Raw genomic sequence first — 20,564 nt, 5'->3', positions numbered from 1 at the left:
TGTACAACAGTCTTTAGAACCTTGTTTGAGGCTTCTACTGTGAAGTGGGGGCGAATGAGAGGGGATTGAGTCAGAGGTCTGCCAGAGAGCACACGACAGCGCTCCAGTAGAGAGAGTTAGCTTGCGTTCCATTGCATTTCTGAAGACAAAGAAATTATCCGTTGGAACATTATTGAAGATTTATGTTAAAAACATCTCAAGATTGATTCTATACACGTTTGACATGTTTCTACGGACTGTAACGGAACTTTTTGACTTTTCGTCTGCACCTAGTGATCGCGCGTCATGAATTTTGATTACTGGGCTAACGCGCTAACAAAAAGGAGTTATTTGGACATAAATGATGGACTTAATCGAACAAAACAAACATTTATTGTGGAACTGGATTCCTGGGAGTGCATTCTGATAAAGATCATCAGGTAAGTGAATATTTATAATGCTATTCTGACATCTGTTGACTACACACATGGCGGATATCTCTTTGGGTTGTGTTGGTCTCTGAGCGCCGTACTCAGATTATTGCATGTGTGCTTTTTCCGTAAAGTTTTTTTGAAATCTGACACAGCGGTTGCATTAAGGAGAAGTGGATCTAAAATTCCATGCATAACAGTTGTACTTTTAAGCAATGTTTTTATAGTATTTCTGTAAATTGATGTGACTCTCTGCAAAATCACCAGATGTTTTGGAACTACTGAACATAACGCGCCAATGTAAACTCAGATTTTTGGATATAAATATGAACTTTACCGAACAAAACATACATGTATTGTGTTACATGAAGTCCTATGAGTGTCATCTGATGAAGATCATCAAAGGTTAGTGATAATTTTATCTCTATTTCTGCTTTTTGTGACTCCTCACTTTGGCTATGTTTTTCTGTGACTTGGCTCTGACCTAACATAATTGTTAGGCCTTTTTGAAATCGGACACTGTGGCTGCATTTACAACAAGTGTATCTTTAAAATGGTGTAAACTGGTATGTTTGAGGAATTCTAATTATGGGATTTCTGTTGTTTTGAATTTGGCGCCCTGCAGTTTCACTGGCTGTTGACGAGGTGAGACGCGCTACGTCCCACATACCCTAGAGAGGTTAATCAACAGTGTAGTTCAAGAAGAGTTAAGAAAATATTTACCAAATAACTAAAGTAAGAAATAATAAAAAGTAACAATAAAATAAAATAACGAGGCTATATACGGGGATACCGGTACCGAGTCAGTGTGCGGGGGTACAGGTTAGTTGAGGTCATTTGTACATGTAGGTAGGGTTGAAGTGACTATGCATAGATAATAAACAGCTAGTAGCAGCAGTGTACAAAACAATGAGGGGTGTCAATGTAAATAGTCCGGTGGCCATTTGATTAATTGTTCAGCAGTCTTATGGCTTGGGGGTAGAACTGTCTGTAAAGGAGCCTTTTGTCGCTCTTAGACTAGAAAACAGTCATGATTGGGTGACTGTAGTCTTTGCCGATTTTATGGGCTTTCCTCTGACACTGCCTATTATATAGGTCTTGGATGGCAGGAAGCTGGCCCCAGTTGTGTACTGGGCTGTTACGCACTACCCTCTGTAGCGCCTCTAGCGTCAGATGTCGAGCAGTTACCATACCAGGTGGGTGATGCAACCAGTCAGCGATGCTCTGCCAGTTCTCTGACACTCCTCCTATAGGCTGTCTCATCATTGTCTGGTGATCAGCGCCTACACGTTTGTTGTCAGCAACTTACGATGGTGTTGGAGTCGTGTTTGGCCATGCAGTCTATGGGTGAACAGTGAGTACAGGAGGGACTAAGTACACACACCCTGAGGGGCCCCAGTGTTGAGGATCAGCGGGCAGATTGTTTGTTGCCTACCATTACCATCTGGGGGCGGCCCGTCAGGAAGTCCAGAATCCAGTTGCAGAGGGAGGTGTTTAGTCCCAGGGTCCTTCTCACATAGGTGTCCTCTTTGTCCGGTTGGGAAAGGGCAGTGTGGAGTGCGATTGAGATTGCATCATCTGTGGCTCTTTTGGGGCGGTATATGAATTGAGTGGTTTTAGGGTACCGCGGAGGATATTATTGATGTGAGCCATGACCAGCCTTTCAAAGCACTTCATGGCTACCAATGTGAGTGCTACGCGGCGGTAATCATTTAGGCAGTGTACCTTCGCTTGGTGGTCTGCTTGAAAATGGTACACATTACAGATCGGTCAGGGAGAGGTTGAAAAGTCAGTGAAGACCCTTGCTAGTTGGTCCGCATCATGCTTTGAGTACAGTCCTGGTAATCCGTTTGTGAATGTTGACCTGTTTAAAGGTCTTGCTAACATCGGCTACGAAAGGTGTATCACAACAGTCATCCAGAACAGCTGGTGCTCCGTGCACGAACCAGTGTTGCTTTCCTCAAAGCGAGCATAAAAGGCATTTAGCTCATCTGGTGGTCGCGTCACAGCTGCACATCCCGGGTTTCCCTTTGTAGTCGTAATATTTTCAAGCCCTGCCACATCCACAAGCGTCAGAGCGGGTGTAGTAGGATTCATCGTAATCCTGTATTGACGCTTTGCTTGTTTGATGGTTCGTCTGAGGGCATAGCGGGATTTCTTGTAAGCGTCCGATTAGTGTCCCGCTCTTGAAAGCGGCAGCTCTAGCTTCTGCTCGATGCAGATGTTGCCTGTAATCATGTGGCTTCGGTTGGGGGGACGTCATTGATGCATTTATTGATGAAGCCGATGACTGAGGTGGTATACTCCTCATCGCATTGATGAATCCCGGAACATATTCCAGTCTGTGCTAGCAAAACACTCCTGTAGCGTAGCATCCATCTGACTACTTCCATATTGAACGAGTCATGGTACTTCCTGCTTTAGTTTTTCCTTGTAAGGAGGATAGAATTATGGTCAGATTTCCAAATGGAGGGCGGGAGAGAGCTTTGTATGCATCTCTGTGTGTTGAGTAAAGGTGGTCTAGAGTTTTTTTTCCTCTGGTTGCACATGTGACATGCTGGTAAAAAGTTTGGTAAAACTGATTTAAGTTTGCCTACATTAAAGTCCCCGGGCCACTAGGCGGCACTTCTGGATGAGCATTTCTTGTTTGCTTTATGGCCTAGAGTTGGTTTGAGTGCGGTCTTATTGCCAGCATTGGTCTGTGGTGGTAAAATAGACGGCTACGAAATATATAACGAGAACTCTCTTTGGTAGATAGAGTACCTTATGATAAGCTGGAGACCACACTATCTCAGGCGAGCCTCGAGACTTCTTTAATATTAGACATTGCGTCCCAGCTGTTATTGACAATTAGAACACGCACACCCCCCTCGTCTTACCAGACATAGCTTCTTCTCTGTTCTGCCGATGCATGGAAAATCCGCCAGCTCTATATTATCCGTGTCTTCGTCAGCCATGACTCGTGTGAAACATAAGATATCTACAGTTTTAATGTCCCGTTGGTAGGAAATCGCAATCGTATGTCATACATTTTATTTTCCAATGATTGCATGTTAGTAGCCGTAAGAAACGGATGGCAGTGGGAGTTTACTTGTTCGCCTACGGATTCTACAGAAGGCAGCCGCACCTGCCGCACCTTTTCCTCCGTCTTTTCTTCACGCAAATGATGGGAGTCGGGCCTGTCTGGGAAAGCAGTATATCCTCTCGTCGGACTCGTTTAAGGAAAAAGCTTCTTCCAGTTTGAGGTGAGTAATCGCTGTTCTGATGTCCAAAAGTTATTTTCGGTCATAAGAGACGGTAGCAGCAACATTATGTACAAAATAAGTAAAAAATATAATGCAAGAAAACACTAGACAGTTGGTTAGGAGCATGTAAAACATAAGCCATCCTCTTCGCGCCATCTTAAATCCAGCTTTTGGTGAATGAATTTATTGCCACCAGGACCGTCGGTGTAATTGCTAAAGTGCTCGATGACTGTACACCTGTACTACATGATTGTAGCGGGTTTATATATCCGTTAGTTCTATTAGCTATGTTGACTATGATGTAAGATATATGATGAAACGATGTAGGCTGTGTGTAGCAGTTAGCGTTATGATATGAAGGTTTGGCTTGGAAAGGTTTTTTGTTGATGTGTTCTGCACTGAAGCCCAGCAAGCAAGAGAAAAGGTGAGAGAGAAGGAGAGCGCGTAGATGCGAGAAGGCATTACAACAAGAAAGGGATCGTGCTGTTTGTATGTGGTGCTATGAAAGTGAACTGTGTTTGCATGTGATCAGGGGTAGTATTCTGTTATATAATAAATCAACATCACACCCAAGGGCCATTTCCTGGACACAGATTAAGCGTTAAAGACAAACTGATTTGCTTGAATGGAGGACTGGCTTGAATTGTGAGGATGACAACAAGTTCTTTCAATAATTAGACAAATCTATTGGTTTTCTGCCCAAGTTGCAAAGGAATGTTGTGATCTATTTCATAAACACAAGAGACCAGCAAAATGAGATAAAGAGTGTGTCGGTATAGTAAGATCAGTGGCATTTAGTGGTCAAAACCTGGTACATCCCACACTCTTATGGTAAATAATGCAAGTGACTTCAATTACTAATTTCTCTGAGCTGGGGGAAAAATTTGTCACCAGATTCATAGCGGATACATGACATAGTATGGCGAAGCCATACTCCAAAGCACAAGTCTTCATACTACTTGTCAACATAGAACTGATATTTATATACTGTTTGTTGGGGTGGGATTTGGCATGGAGTGTGGGCTTCCGTGGGTGGATTTGAATTGTTGGTGGGATTCCTTATGTCTTATTCATTGGTAGGAAAGAGTTTGGTCCAAATCGGATCTTGGGTACTATTTTATTGAATATTATCTGTATCCAAAATATTAAAATTAACAATTTGGATACCATGATTAGCTTAATTTCTCAAAAAATAAGATGTAAACAAATTTCAAGAATGCTAATCATATCTGGTTACTACACAGAAACAATTTCAGACCAATCAAAGATGGTGGGTGTTGGAATCTTCTTTCTTGTGCTTTTTGAGGTGGAAAGACCTCAATACGGAGGTGTGCGTACTGTATGTCTAATGACACCTTCCTGATCTGATTAATAGTGTGTGTGTGTGATTCATGATTCAGTTTCCTGCAAATGCTCCATTGAGCCCCAGGTGATTAAAGAAATCCCTACAGAGGCCAAGTGTTGTTTCTGATAAGAGTCTGAGGATGAGTCACACTTAATGGGGCACAGTCTTCCAGTCCCAGACTGCACCCTGTCCATCAGCCCATACAAAGGATGTCCTCATGCAGGACCGATAAGAACATTTAGATAGGTTGAAACCCTTCATTCTTTCTAGTTCTTCCCCCATCCCACTCTACTCCACCTCTATCTCTGCAATATATTTTGAATACAGATAATAGCCATTAAAAGGGTCTGGATTTGCGCCATAAAACACTGTTGATGAGTCACTGCTACTCTGAAGACACTGTTTTAATAGGCGTTAACAGAAACCGTATCCATTGATAAACAGCTTTCTCAAAACACTCGATGGTAAAATACTGGTATGTTTGAGGAATTCTAATTATGGGATTTCTGTTGTTTTGAATTTGGCGCCCTGCAGTTTCACTGGCTGTTGACGAGGTGAGACGCTACCGTCCCACATACCCTAGAGAGGTTAATCAACAGTGTAGTTCAAGAAGAGTTAAGAAAATATTTACCAAATTAACTAAAGTAAGAAATAATAAAAAAGTAACAATAAAATAACAATAACGAGGCTATATACAGGGGATACCGGTACCGAGTCAGTGTGCGGGGGTACAGGTTAGTTGAGGTCATTTGTACATGTAGGTAGGGTTGAAGTGACTATGCATAGATAATAAACAGCTAGTAGCAGCAGTGTACAAAACAATGAGGGGTGTCAATGTAAATAGTCCGGTGGCCATTTGATTAATTGTTCAGCAGTCTTATGGCTTGGGGGTAGAAGCTGTTAAGGAGCCTTTTGGTCCTAGACTAGAAAACAGTCTATGACTTGGGTGACTGTAGTCTTTGCCGATTTTATGGGCTTTCCTCTGACACTGCCTATTATATAGGTCCTGGATGGCAGGAAGCTTGGCCCCAGTTGTGTACTGGGCTGTACGCACTACCCTCTGTAGCGCCTTACGGTCAGATGTCGAGCAGCTGTCTCTTATACACATCTAGATGTGTATAAGAGACAGCTACCAATGTGAGTGCTACGCGGCGGTAATCATTTAGGCAGTGTACCTTCGCTTGGTGGTCTGCTTGAAACATGTACACATTACAGACTCGGTCAGGGAGAGGTTGAAAATGTCAGTGAAGACCCTTGCTAGTTGGTCCGCATCATGCTTTGAGTACACGTCCTGGTAATCCGTTTGTGAATGTTGACCTGTTTAAAGGTCTTGCTCACATCGGCTACCGAGAGYGTTATCACACAGTCATCCAGAACAGCTGGTGCTCTCGTGCACGAACCAGTGTTGCTTTCCTCAAAGCGAGCATAAAAGGCATTTAGCTCATCTGGTAGGCTCGCGTCACTGGGCAGCTCACATCCGGGTTTCCCTTTGTAGTCCGTAATAATTTTCAAGCCCTGCCACATCCAACRAGCGTCAGAGCCGGTGTAGTAGGATTCAATCGTAATCCTGTATTGACGCTTTGCTTGTTTGATGGTTCGTCTGAGGGCATAGCGGGATTTCTTGTAAGCGTCCGGATTAGTGTCCCGCTCCTTGAAAGCGGCAGCTCTAGCCTTTAGCTCGATGCAGATGTTGCCTGTAATCCATGGCTTCCGGTTGGGGACGTCATTGATGCATTTATTGATGAAGCCGATGACTGAGGTGGTATACTCCTCAATGCCATTGGATGAATCCCGGAACATATTCCAGTCTGTGCTAGCAAAACACTCCTGTAGCGTAGCATCCATCTGACTACTTCCRTATTGAACGAGTCACTGGTACTTCCTGCTTTAGTTTTTGCTTGTAAGGATAGAATTATGGTCAGATTTGCCAAATGGAGGGCGGGAGAGAGCTTTGTATGCATCTCTGTGTGTTGAGTAAAGGTGGTCTAGAGTTTTTTTTCCTCTGGTTGCACATGTGACATGCTGGTAAAAAGTTGGTAAAACTGATTTAAGTTTGCCTACATTAAAGTCCCCGGCCACTAGGWGCGCCACTTCTGGATGAGCATTTTCTTGTTTGCTTATGGCCTAGAGTTGGTTGAGTGCGGTCTTATTGCCAGCATTGGTCTGTGGTGGTAAATAGACGGCTACGAATAATATAAACGAGAACTCTCTTGGTAGATAGAGTACCTTATGATAAGCTGGAGACCACACTATCTCAGGCGAGCAATACCTCGAGACTTCTTTAATATTAGACATTGCGTCCCAGCTGTTATTGACAAATAGACACACACKCCCACCCCTCGTCTTACCAGACATAGCTTCTTCTCTGTTCTGCCGATGCATGGAAAATCCCGCCAGCTCTATATTATCCGTGTCTTCGTCAGCCATGACTCGGTGAAACATAAGATATTACAGTTSTTAATGTCCCGTTGGTAGGATAATCGCAATCGTATGTCATACATTTTATTTTCCAATGATTGCATGTTAGCCAGTAGAACRGATGGCAGTGGGAGTTTACTTGTTCGCCTACGGATTCTCAGAAGGCAGCCCGACCTGCGCCACTTTTTCCTCCGTCTTTTCTTCACGCAAATGATGGGGATTCGGGCCTGTTCCTGGGAAAGCAGTATATCCTTCTCGTCGGACTCGTTTAAGGAAAAAGCTTCTTCCAGTTTGAGGTGAGTAATCGCTGTTCTGATGTCCAAAAGTTATTTTCGGTCATAAGAGACGGTAGCAGCAACATTATGTACAAAATAAGTWAAAAAAATAAYAATGCAAAAACACTAGCACAGTTGGTTAGGAGCATGTAAAACATCAGCCATCCTCTTCGGCGCCATCTTAAATCCAGCTTTTGGTTKAATGAATTTATTGCCACCAGGACCCGTCGGTGTAACTGCTAAAGTGCTCGATGACTGTACACTGTACTACATGATTGTAGCGGGTTTACTAATCCGTTAGTTCTATTAGCTATGTTGACTATGATGTAAGATAATATGATGAAAACGATGTAGGCTGTGTGTAGCAGTTAGCGGTTATGATATGAAGGTTTGGCTTGGAAAGGTTTATTTGTTGATGTGTTCTGCACTGAAGCCCACAAGCAAAGAGAAAAGGTGAGAGAGAAGGAGAGCGCGTAGATGCGAGAAGGCATTACAACAAGCAAAGGGATCGTGCTGTTTGTATGTGGCTGCTATGAAAGTGAACTGTGTTTGCATGTGATCAGGGGTRTATTCTGTTATAATAAACTCAACACACCCAAGGGGCCATTTCCTGGACACAGATTAAGCGTTAAAGACAAACTGATTTGCTTGAATGGAGGACTGGCTTGAATTGTGAGGATGACMACAAGTTCTTTCAATAATTAGACAAATCTATTGGTTTTCTGCCCAAGTTGCAAAGGAAATGTTGTGATCTATTTCATAAACACAAGAGACCAGCAAAATGGATAAAAGAGTGTGGCGGTATAGTAAGATCAGTGGCATTTAGTGGTCAAAACCTGGTACATTCACACTACTTTATGGTAAATAATGCAAGTGACTTCAATTACTAATTTCTCTGAGCTGGGGGAAAAAATTTCACCAGATTCATAGGGGATACATGACATAGTATGGCGAAGCCATACTCCAAGCCACAGCTTCATACTACTTGTCAAACATAGAGAACTGATATTATATACTGTTTGTTGGGGTGGGATTGGCATGGAGTGTGGGGCTTCCGTGGGTGGATTTTGAATTGTTGGKGGGATTCCTTATGTCTTATTCATTGGTAGGAAGAAGTTTGGTCCAAATCGGATCTTGGGTACTATATTTATTGAATATTATCTGTATCCAAAATATTAAAATTAACAATTTGGATACCATTGATTAGCTTAATTTCTCAAAAATAAGATGTAAACAWAATTTCAAGAATGCTAATCATATCTGTTACTAACTACAGAAACAATTTCAGACCAATCAAAGATGGTGGGTGTTGGAATCTTCTTTCTTGTGCTTTTTGAGGTGGAAAGACCCTCATACGAGGTGTGCGTACTGTATGTCTAATGACACCTTCCTGATACTGATTAATAGTGTGTGTGTGTGATTCATTGATTCAGTTTCCTGCAAATGCTCCATTGAGCCCCCAGGTGATTTAACAGAAATCCCTACAKAGGCCAAGTGTTGTTTCTGATAAGATCTGAGGATGAGTCACACTTAATGGGGCACAGTCTTTCCCAGTCCCAGACTGCACCCTGTCCATCAGCCCATACAAAGGATGTCCTCATGCAGGACCGATAAGAACATTTAGATTAGGTTGAAACCCTTCATTCTTTCTAGTTCTTCCCCCATCCCACTCTACTCCACCTCTATCTCTGCAATATATTTTGATACAGATAATAGCCATTAAAAGGGTCTGGATTTGCAGCCATAAAACACTTTGATGAGTCACTGCTACTCTGAAGACACTGTTTTTTAATAGGCGTTAACAGAAACCGCTATCCATTGATAAAACAGCTTTCTCAAAACACTCAGATGCTAATCTTTAACACACAGTGGGTAACCTCACCTGGGGATGACGACACCGGAGCTAACAGCCCTATCCTCTATGCTGGTATTGTTCACTGTAACACACACTAACAAAGACGTACTGTGGAGCCACTAGGTAATGACTAATGCTAACTCTTATTGCGAAGATTGAGAAGAGAGCTGCTTTTGTGCCAAGGGCTTTACTGGTAGAGATGGAGAGATAGAGACACAGGGGGGAGAGGACAGTTGATAAAGAAAGGGTAAGATAGTGGAGACGTATGGAGATGGACAGGTGAGGCAATGGAAGGTTGAGGGAGGGGGAGAAAGATAGAGAAATGGAGAGATGGGAGGAAGAGAAAATTGAGTGATATTATGATCAAGGGATTAAAAATATATATTTGTCATTTAGCTAGCAGACGCTCTTATCCTTGCTCAAGTGCAAATCAACAAAATGTTCACCGAGAATCAGAGGGACAGAGAGAGTGACACAGGAATGTGTATYACACCATCMCGTCATTCTCTAATAAAAAGAGGAGTCAAAGTTGTCAATGATCTGCCTTTACCACATGTGGTCCCATAGGACTCAGTTGACAAAGAATGGCGCTTGCAACGCCAGGGTTGTGGGTTCGATTTCTACAGGGGACCAATATCAAAAATGTACAGTTTTTCAAAACTTTCTTACRTTATTATTGTTTTTTCCCCTCATCAATCTACACACAGTACTCCATAATGACAAAGCAAAAACAGGTTTTTAGAAATGTTGGCCAATTTATTAAAAATACAGTACCAGTCAAAAGTTTGGACACACCTACTCATTCTGTCACGGTTGTTGAAAAGGTCGGACCAAGACCAGTGTGTTGAGTTCCACATCTTTTATTTAAGTGAAACTTTCAAACAAAATACATAAACAAGCAACAAAACATGCCTCACGTGGTGCAACCAGCACAAACACAAACAATATCCCACAACCCATGTGGGAACAATGGAGAACTTAAGTATGATCCCCAATTAGAGACAACGATAATCAGCTGCCTCTAATTGGGAACCATACCAAGTACACCAACATAGAAATAGGAAAACTAGAACACCCCCTAGTCACTCCCTGACCTACAACACCATAGAGAACCAAGGGCTCTCTATGGTCTGGGCGTGACACATTCAAGGGGTTTTATTTGTTTTTACTATTTTCTAAATTGTAGAATAATAGTGAAGACATCAAAACTATGAAATAACACATCATGTGGTAAACAAAAAATTGTTAAACAAATCAAAATATATTTTAGATTTTAGATTCTTCAAAGTAGCCACCATTTGCCTTGATGACAGCTTTGCACACTCTTGGCATTCTCTCAACCAGCTTCACCTGGAATACTTTTCCAACAGTCTTGAAGGAGTTCCCACATATGCTGAGCACTTGTTGGATGCTTTTCCTTCACTTTGCGGTCCAACTCATCCCAAACCATCTCAATTGGGTTGAGGTCAGGTGATTGTAGAGGCCAGGTAATCTGATTCAGCACTCCATCACTCTCCTTCTCCATCAAATAGCCCTTACAGTCTGGAGGTGTGTTGGGTCATTGTCCTGTTGAAAATCAAATGATAGTACCACTAAGCGCAAAGCAGATGGGATGGTGTATCGCTGCAGAATGCTGTGGTAGCCATGCTGGTTAACTTAAGTGTGCATTGAATTCTAAATAAATCACTGACAATGTCACCAGCAAAGCACCCCCACACCATCACACCTCCTTTAGGTGCCTTTTGGCAAACTCCAAGTGGGATTTCATGTGCCTTTTAATGAGGAGTAGCCTGATTGGTGGAGTGATATAGAGATGGTTGTCCTTCTGGAAGTTTCTCCCATCTCCACAGAGGAACTCTAGAGCTCTGTCAGAGTGACTATCGGGTTCTTGGTCACCTCTCTTACCAAAGCCCTTCTTCCCCGATTGCTCAGTTTGGCCAAGCGGCCAACTCTAGGAAGAGTTGTGGTGGTTCCAAACATTCAATGCTGCAGAAATGTTTTAGTACCCTTCCCCAGATCTGTGTCTCGACACAATCCTGTCTCGGAGCTCTACGGACAATTCCTTCGGCTTGGTTTTGCTCTGACATGCAGTGTCAACTGTGGGACCTTATATAGACAGGTGTGTGCCTTTCCAAATCATGTCCAATCAATTGAATATACCACGGCTGGACTCCAATCAAGTTGTAGAATCATCTCAAGGATGATCAATGGAAACAGAATGCATCTGAGCTCAATTTCGAGTCTCATAGCAAAGGGTCTGAATGTACTGTATTTAAATACGGTATTTCTGTTTTTAGTAAATTTGAAAAAATGTGTAAAAACCTGTTTTCACTATGTCATTATGGGGTTTTGTGTGTAGATTGATGAGGATTTTTTATTTATTTAATCAATTTTAGAATAAAGCTGTAACGTATCAAAATGTGGAAAAAGTCAAGGGGTCTGGAATACTCTCCGAATGCACTGTATGCACTACTGCAAGTTGCTCTGAAAAAGAAAGTCTGCTAAATTACTAAAATGTAAATGTTTCTGAACGGGGATGACGTCCGTCTCTTTTGTTTTTTCCTGTGAAAGACAATGGTTCACATAAACACGGTGATGAGAGGATGGCTCATTGGACCTGATAGGAGGTGGAGAAGTCTGAAACCTCAGGAATGGCAGACTGATAGATTTAAGATGCCCCACCAGAACAGCAAACTGCTCCAGAAAACAATTCCTAGGAAAACTAATCAGTGAAATCACAGAGCTCTATTCTTTTGTCCTCGTCCACATGAACATTGCTCTGGCACTTCTCAGGGTGTGGACGTGATCAAAGGTAGATGAGATGGCCAAATGTAACATCAGGACGGTTTTACCGCAACACCCAATGGATGATTTACAGTCATTGTCATTGTCTGGGTACAACACATCCTTACAACACACATGGAACAAACTTCCAAAATGACTAATTCATGACAAACAGGAGTTGGAGCACTCAAAAAACAGGCTGAGATTTACTTCTTACCCTCAGGCTTTGTTCCATATTCTGATGAAGCACAGATATCCTGATGTTTCTCCTCTGAGTAAGTAATGTGTTTTTTTCCTGGGTAAGCCCTATTATGGAATTCCTGACATTTGTTGTTGAGCAGCCCTACTCTCCTTYGTTTTCTGAAATGGGGAGGCCTATTTGAACTGTGACCTATTTGAAACTCTTCATGATGTTGCAAGAATGGGAGCTCCAGATGCAGTCAAAAGTTCCACAAGGATCCAGCAGTATCTAGGGGCTCTTATTTCCAGGTTCTCTTATCTGATCAAATAACTGACATATCTGAAGTAAGAGGACTTTAATTTACATTAAACAGGATGTGAAGATTCCATGTTGATTAAATCTCTGATGTCATAACAAGTTCAGGTGTCTCGGTGTTGAGCAGACAGTCATTACACAAGCCCACTCTTAACGGCCTGACAGATGATATTTCCACAATATGGAGATAAACGCTGTAATAAAATTATAAAGAGAGACACACCGTTGGAAAGGGTTCGAATTAATTAATTTAGGATATCAGCTTCAGAATTTTCTATGATATTATCAACATGATCTTTCTAACCCAGAGGACGCAAACACTTTGCTGTATACTTTGCTTTTTATGGTGCTACTCAGTGGTAACCACCTCAACAGACAAAAATGCCYAGCTACCTAGCGGCTAAATAGCCATGGTTAGAAAACTGTCACACCGTGAAAGTTGTCATTCAGTTGGAAATAGTGAAATAAACAATGCTTGCCTTGAGTAACAGAAGAAGAAAAAAGCTGAGATACATGGGTAATTAGAGAGAACAGAGAAAAAGAGAAAGAAAAAAGAAAAAGAAGGGAAGATAAGTGTCTGTAATCTTGTGAGGTGGAGACCTGGTCCGATTCAGCACATTTCCCACACTCCATTTCAATCAGTGTTGCTGTCATGTTAGCACGGTGGGTTAGCATGTAAATGGAACAGCCTGTGTTTTCTGTGGAAAACCAAATGAGGGGTTCAAATGACACATTATTTATTTGTTGTTCACTTTTCCCCTTTCCATCATCCATCACTCGGAATGGGGTGGAAGTAGGTACTGAAGCGGAGGAGAAATAGTTGAAAGAGGATAGGATCGTCATGGCTGGGCTAACGAGATAAGCAACATTTGACCAAAGACACTGACTGGTTAAACAACTAGCCTACCCCAGTTTCCTTTTACCTCCTTTTCACCCCAAAATTAAGGTTTAATTGGCATCTAGCCTAATTCCATCTTTTCAGTTGGTACCCATTCCTTCGGGATTGAGGCCTGCAAATATCTTCAAATGCACATCCAGAATTTGTTCAACAGATGGGGAGGTGGCTCACACAGTGCCTTAAGAAAGTATTCATACCCCTTGACTTTCTCCACATTTTGTTTGAATAGAGATTTTGTGTCACTGGCCTACACACAATACCCCATAATGTCAAAGTGGAATTATGTTTTATAAATGTTTACACATTTATTAAAAATGAAAGGCTGAAATGTCAATAAGTATTCAACCCCTTTTTCATGGCAAGCCTAAATAAGTTTAGAAGTAAAAATGTGCCTAACAAGTCACATAATAAATTGCATGGACTCTGTGTGCAATTATAGTGTCTAACATGACTTTTTGAATGACTACCTTATCTCTGTACCYCACACATACAATTATCTATAAGGTCCCTCAGTCGAGCAGTAAATTTCAAACACAGCTTCAACCACAAAGACCAGGGAGGTGTTCCAATGCCTCRCAAAGAAGGTCACCTATTGTTAGATAAAAAAGCAGACATTGAATATCCCTTTGAGCATGGTAAAGTTATTAATTAAGCCTTGGATGGTACACCCAGTCACTACACATATACAGGAAGGAAACCGCTAAGGGATTTCACCATGAAGCCAATGGTGACTTTAAAACAGTTAAGCGTTTAATGGCTGTTATAGGAGAAAACTGATGATGGATCAACACCATTGTAGGTACTCCACAATACTAACATAATAGACAGAGTAAAAAAAAGGAAGCCTATACAGAAAAAAAAATATTCCAAGGCATCCTGTTTGCAACAAGCACTAAAGTAATACTGCAAATAATGTTGCAAAACAATTCACTTTTTGTCCTGAAAACAAAGTGTTATGTTTGGGGCAAATCCAATACAACACATTACTCAGTACCACTCTCCATATTTTCAAGCATAGTGGTGGCTGCATCATGTTATTGTTAGGCTTGTAATCGTTAATGTCACGTTCTGACCATAGTTCTTGTGTGTTTTACTTGTTTTAGTGTTGGTCAGGACGTGAGCTGGGTGGGCATTCTATGTTGTGTGTCTAGTTTGTCCATTTCTATGTATGCCTGATATGGTTCTCAATCAGAGGCAGGTGTTTGTCATTGTCTCTGATTGGGAACCATATTTAGGTGGCTTGTTTTGTGTTGGGGTTTGTGGGTGGTTGTTTCCTGTCTTTGTGTTCATTTCACCAGAGAGGACTGTTTCGGTTTTCCACGTTTGTTATTTTTGTAAGTGTTCACGGTTTCGTTTATTAAACATRTTGAGCACTGGCTACGCTGCGTGTTGGTCCGATCCCTGCTACACCTCCTCGTCAGACGAAGAGGAGGAAGGCTGCCGTTACAGAACCACCCACCAAACTCGGACCAAGCAGCGTAGTAAGGGACAGCAGCAGCAGCGGCCCATTACACAGGACTCTTGGACATGGGAGGAAATTCTGGACGGTAAGGGACACTGGGCTAAAATTGGTGAATATCGCCGCTTTCGTGAAGAGCTGGAGGCAGCTAAAGTGGAGAGGCGGCGTTTTGAGGAGCTAGCTCGGCAGCGTGAGCAGGATCTGGGTTATACCACTTGGGAAAAAATAGACAGGTGGTCGGTCGACCCAGGGAGAGTGCCGGAGCCCGCCTGGGATTCGATGGAGCAATGCGAGGAGGGATACCGGCGAATGAGGTTAGCACGACGGCGCGGTAGGAAGCCCGAGAAGAAACCCCAAAAAGGGGAGTGTGGCGAAGTCAGGTAGGAAACCTGCGCCAACTCCCCGTGCTTACCGTGGAGAGCGAGAGTACGGGCAGACACCGTGTTATGCGGAAGAGGGCACGGTGTCTCCTGTACGCGTGTATAGCCCGGTGCGGTACATCCCAGCTCCACGTATCGGCCGGGCTAGGTTGGGCATTGAGCCAGGTGCCATGAAGCCGGCTCAACGCATCTGGTCTCCAGTGCGTCTCCTCGGGCCGGTGTACATGGCACCAGCCTTACGCATGGTGTCCCCGGTTCGCCAGCACAGCCCAGTGCGGGTTATTCCACCTCCCCGCACTGGCCAGGCTACGGGGAGCATTCAGCCAGGTAAGGTTGGGCAGGCTCGGTGTTCAAGAGCTCCAGTACACCTTCACGGTCCGGTATATCCGGTACCACCTCCTCGCCCCAGCCCAGTACCACCAGTGCCGGCACTCGCCCAGTGGTGTGTGTTCCCAGTCCGGTACCACCAGTTCCGGTACCACACACCAGGCTTATAGTGCGCCTCGAGAGTCCAGTGTGCCCTGTTCCTGCTCCCCGTACTAGCCCAGTGGTGTGGGTTCCCAGTCCGGTACCACCAGTTCCGGCACCACGCACCAGGCCTACTGTGCGTCTCCAGAGCCCTGTACGCACTGTTCCTTCTCCCCGCACTCGCCCTGAGGTGCGTGCCCTCAGCCCGGTACCACCAGTGCCGGTACCACGCACCAGGCTTATAGTGCGCCTCGAGAGTCCAGTGTGCCCTGTTCCTGCTCCCCGCACTAGCCTTGAGGTGCGTGTCTACCAAACCGGTACCACCAGTTCGGGCACACGCACCAGGCCTAATGTGCGCCTCAGCAGTCAGAGTGCTGCCGTCTGCCCAGCGCCGCCTGCGCTGCCCGTCTGCCCAGCGCCGCTGAGCCGCCCGTCTGCCCAGCGCCGTCTGAAGCCGCCCGTCTGCCCAGCGCCATCTGTTGTGTCCTGAGCCGCTAGAGCCGTCCGTCAGTCAGGAGGAGCCAGAGCCGCCCGCCAGTCAGGAGCTGCCAGAGGCCCCCCGCCAGTCAGGAGCTGCCAGAGCCGCCCGTCAGTCAGGAGCTGCCAGAGCCGCCCGCCAGTCAGGAGCTGCAGAAGCCGCCCGCCAGTCATGAGCCGCCCGCCAGTCATGAGCCGCCCCCAGTCATGACCGCCCTTCCACATGAGCGCCCTCCAGTCATGAGCCCGCCCCCAGTTCATGAGCTCCCATTCAGTCATGAGCTGCCATTCAGTCCGGAGCTGCCTCTCTGTCCTGAGCTACCTCTCTGTCCTGAGCTACCTCTCTGTCCTGAGCTACCTCTCTGTTCCTGAGCTACCTCTCTGTTCCTGGAGCTACCTCTCTGTTCCTGAGCTACCCCTCGGTGCATAAGCTATTCGCAGTCATGAGCTACCTCTCTGTCCTGAGCTACCTCTCTGTCCCTGAGCTACCTCTCTGTCCTGAGCTACCTCTCTGTCCTGAGCTATCTCCTCTGTCATGAGCTACCCCACGGTCATAAGCTACTTCGCAGTCATGAGCTGCTCTCGGTCCGGAGCTGTCTCCTCAGTCTAGTGGGGCCCGTTGTTAGGGTTCCTAGGCCAAGGTCGCGGCGAGGTCGCCACTCAAAGGACGCTAAGGAGGGGGACAAAGACAATGGTGGAGTGGGGTCCTCGTCCAGCGCCAGAGCCGCCACGCGGACAGATGCCCACCCAGACCCTCCCTATAGGTTTAGGTTGTGCGTTCGGAGTCCTCACCTCAGGAGGGGGGTACTGTCACGTTCTGACCATAGTTCTTGTGTGTTTTACTAGTTTTAGTGTTTGGTCAGGACGTGAGCTGGGTGGGCATTCTATGTTGTGTGTCTAGTTTGTCCATTTCTATGTATGCCTGATATGGTTCTCAATCAGAGGCAGGCGTTTGTCATTGTCTCTGATTGGGAACCATATTTAGGTGGCTTGTTTTGTGTTGGGGTTWGTGGGTGGTTGTTTCCTGTCTTTGTGTTCATTTCACCAGAGAGGACTGTTTCGGTTTGCCACGTTTGTTATTTTTGTATTGTTGTAAGTGTTCACGGTTTCGTTTATTAAACATGTTGAGCACTGGCTACGCTGCGTGTTGGTCCGATCCCTGCTACACCTCCTCTTCAGACGAAGAGGAGGAAGGCTGCCGTTACAGTTAAGAACTGGGGAGTTTTTCAGGATAAAAAAGAAACTGAATGGAACTAAGCACCRGCAAAATCCTAGAGGAAAACCTGGYTCAGTCTACTTTCCACCAGAYACTGAGAGATGAATTTACCGTTCAGCAGGACAATAAACTCAAACACAAGACCAAATATACACTGGAGTTGCTTACCAAGAAAACATTGAATGTTCTTGAGTGGCCTAGTTACAGTTTTGACTTAAATCGACTTCAAAATCTATGGCAAGACTTGAAAATGACTGATCAAAAACCAACTTGACCAACTTGTCAACCAACTTGTCAAGTTGGTTTTTGATCAGTCATTTTCAAGTCTTGCCATAGATTTTGAAGTCGATTTAAGTCAAAACTGTAACTAGGCCACTCAAGAACATTCAATGTTTTCTTGGTAAGCAACTCCAGCAACTACAATCCTGCTTGAAGAATTTTTGTATAAATATTGTACAATCCTGGTGTGCAAAGCTTAGACTTACCCAGAAAGCTGTAATCGCTGCCAAAGGTGATTTTAACATGTATTGACTCAGGGGTGTGAATACTTATGTAAATTAGATATTTCTGTATTAAGAACCGTAGAATGCTATGGAAGTATAACATGTTTCACAAACTCAGATAGACTCATTATAGGCTGGATAATGAGGATGTAGGGTGATAATGATGATAATAATAGTGTTCTTGATGTTCATTATGCTGAAGATAATGACTAGTGATAATAGCAATGAATGATGACAATGATGATGATAATGTATGAGGAAGTGGCCTGAGGTGATCTAGCGGTTACTGCCGCTGCCTTCAGAGCACACATGTAGGCCAGTGCTCTGGAATGGGTTCGAATCCAGATGATGTCCGCCGTTCTAGCACACCATTTCTCTTCCTTACTTCCCTTTTGCTCTTTACTGCCAAAAAAAGACATAAATAAAACTATGATAAGGATACGTACCCTGCGTGCCAGTCCTAGGGCGATGTAGCACTTCTCTCCTGCGTCGGTGATCTCCAGTTCGTAGTAGTGGCAGCGTGTGTTAAGGGGTAGACGGGATTGGGCCAAACCCACATCCACAATGCTCTTCCCTTTACCCACGTACTCCAGCAACTGAGGAGGAGGATGGCATCGCACATCACAATAAGGCAAATACTGTATCTACAAATAAATAAACRAATTGAAATTAACATTGCACAAACCCACTAGCTCAACAAAGTACATTCAGTAACATTTAACATAACTAATGATACAGGGCCAGGGATGTAGAGAATAAGCACGTTCTTCTCAGCACACAAAACCCCAGGACAAGAACAATAGACAATTTATGATATTTTAATTTWAAAAAGTTTTAATTGAACCTTACTTATTTAACTAAGTCAGTTAAGAACAAATTCTTATTTACAATGACGGCCTAGGAACAGTGGGTTAACTGCCTTGTTCAGGGACAGAACGACAGATTTTTACCTTGTCAGCTCGGGGATTCGATCTAGAAACCTTTCGGTTACTGGCCCAACCTGCTGCCCCAGGTATGGGTATGTGTGTGTGTGTGATTTGTGCCAGGATGCACTGTGTGTGACCCTTTCCCTCTGCCCTTTCCTGCTGAAAGGTAAAAACACACTCTTGGCTCAGCATCAAAACCACACTTGTAAATATTGGTCCGCAATCTATGTGTTAATTCTCATTTAATCTGAGGAAGAAATAAAAACAACCAGGATATAGAGTTGTATTAATTACCTTAAACTATGGTCAGTTATAATGAAGACAATACCTCAAAACAGTTTTCAGGGTGAATGTAACATTTGTACCTTGGCCGAATTTAGGATTTAGGTAACAATAGATCTTCTCTCTGTGGTGSTTATGAAACCACAGAATCAGACAGACATGTACAGACACACTCACACATATACCCTCGACTAACCGGTGCCCCCGCACAATGACTCTGTACCGGTACCCCTTGTATATAGCCTCGCTATTGTTATTTGATTGCTGCTCTTGAATTTTTTTAAACTTTAATTTTTTATTTCTCTATTTTTTACTTCACACTTATTTTTCTAAAAACTGCATTGTTTGTTAAGGGCTTGTAAGTAAACATTTCACTGTAAGGTCTACACCGGTTGTATTCGGCGCATGTGACAAATAACATTTGATTTAATTTGATCACATAGGAATATTTCAGCAGGAGAGGTTGATGCGGCCATGGGCTCTTGAAGGCTTTTAGGGGCCAGGTCATGAGGGTGAGAGACAGGAGAATCTTTTCGACTGTCTATTCAATTTAACAGTTCCGCTTGACTCATCCTAAAGTGCTTTTTATAACCATTTATCATAGAGACAATCCAACTGGAACAGGCATAAGGCTACTAAGACCCGCCAGGTAAAACCCTCTCAAACATAAGAAAGACTCTCTGATTGCAACCAGACTTGTGGGCCAGGAGCCCTCTGGCGTGACTTGATCAGAATCTGTAGGGCTGACAGGAACACATCAGCGTAGAAAGTAGAGTACTGTAATTGACCAGGAAAGTGTTCGCAGGTTAAAGCTAATGTGACGAATGAAATGGTCGACTAGCGAACATGTGGTGGCCATAAAGAAAACAACCACTTACCAGTCCAGATGACAAAACAGAGGAGCTATGAGGTCAAAGGTGACTGAGGTACTCATCTCATTGATAGAGTACAAAACAAGCATAAACAAACATTTATCTGAGGTCACACTGAGGTCCCGGTCATATCAACACAATTCAATAAGGTAGTCTATCTGCCTCATGACCTCATATCCTGTCATAGCCTAGTTTCCTTGTCGTTCGCTAACTACATTCAGCATATATAACTGATAATTACTCCAATGTGACCTG

General features: G+C 43.8%; 1 protein-coding gene across 1 annotated transcript in view; it reads right to left on the bottom strand.

The window, feature by feature from the left end:
* Positions 1–20,564, bottom strand: part of LOC111965683 (SPRY domain-containing protein 3) — a 60,317-nt gene that overhangs the window by 9,464 nt on the left and 30,289 nt on the right. The window contains exon 7 of the mRNA XM_023989901.2: positions 18,676–18,825. Within this exon, the coding sequence (XP_023845669.1) occupies positions 18,676–18,825 (150 nt within the window). The remainder of the gene's footprint in view (positions 1–18,675; positions 18,826–20,564) is intronic.

Source organism: Salvelinus sp. IW2-2015, linkage group LG1, assembly GCF_002910315.2.
Source record: "Salvelinus sp. IW2-2015 linkage group LG1, ASM291031v2, whole genome shotgun sequence".
Taxonomy (NCBI): domain Eukaryota; kingdom Metazoa; phylum Chordata; class Actinopteri; order Salmoniformes; family Salmonidae; genus Salvelinus; species Salvelinus sp. IW2-2015.
This window is presented reverse-complemented; position numbering and strand designations above follow the sequence as displayed.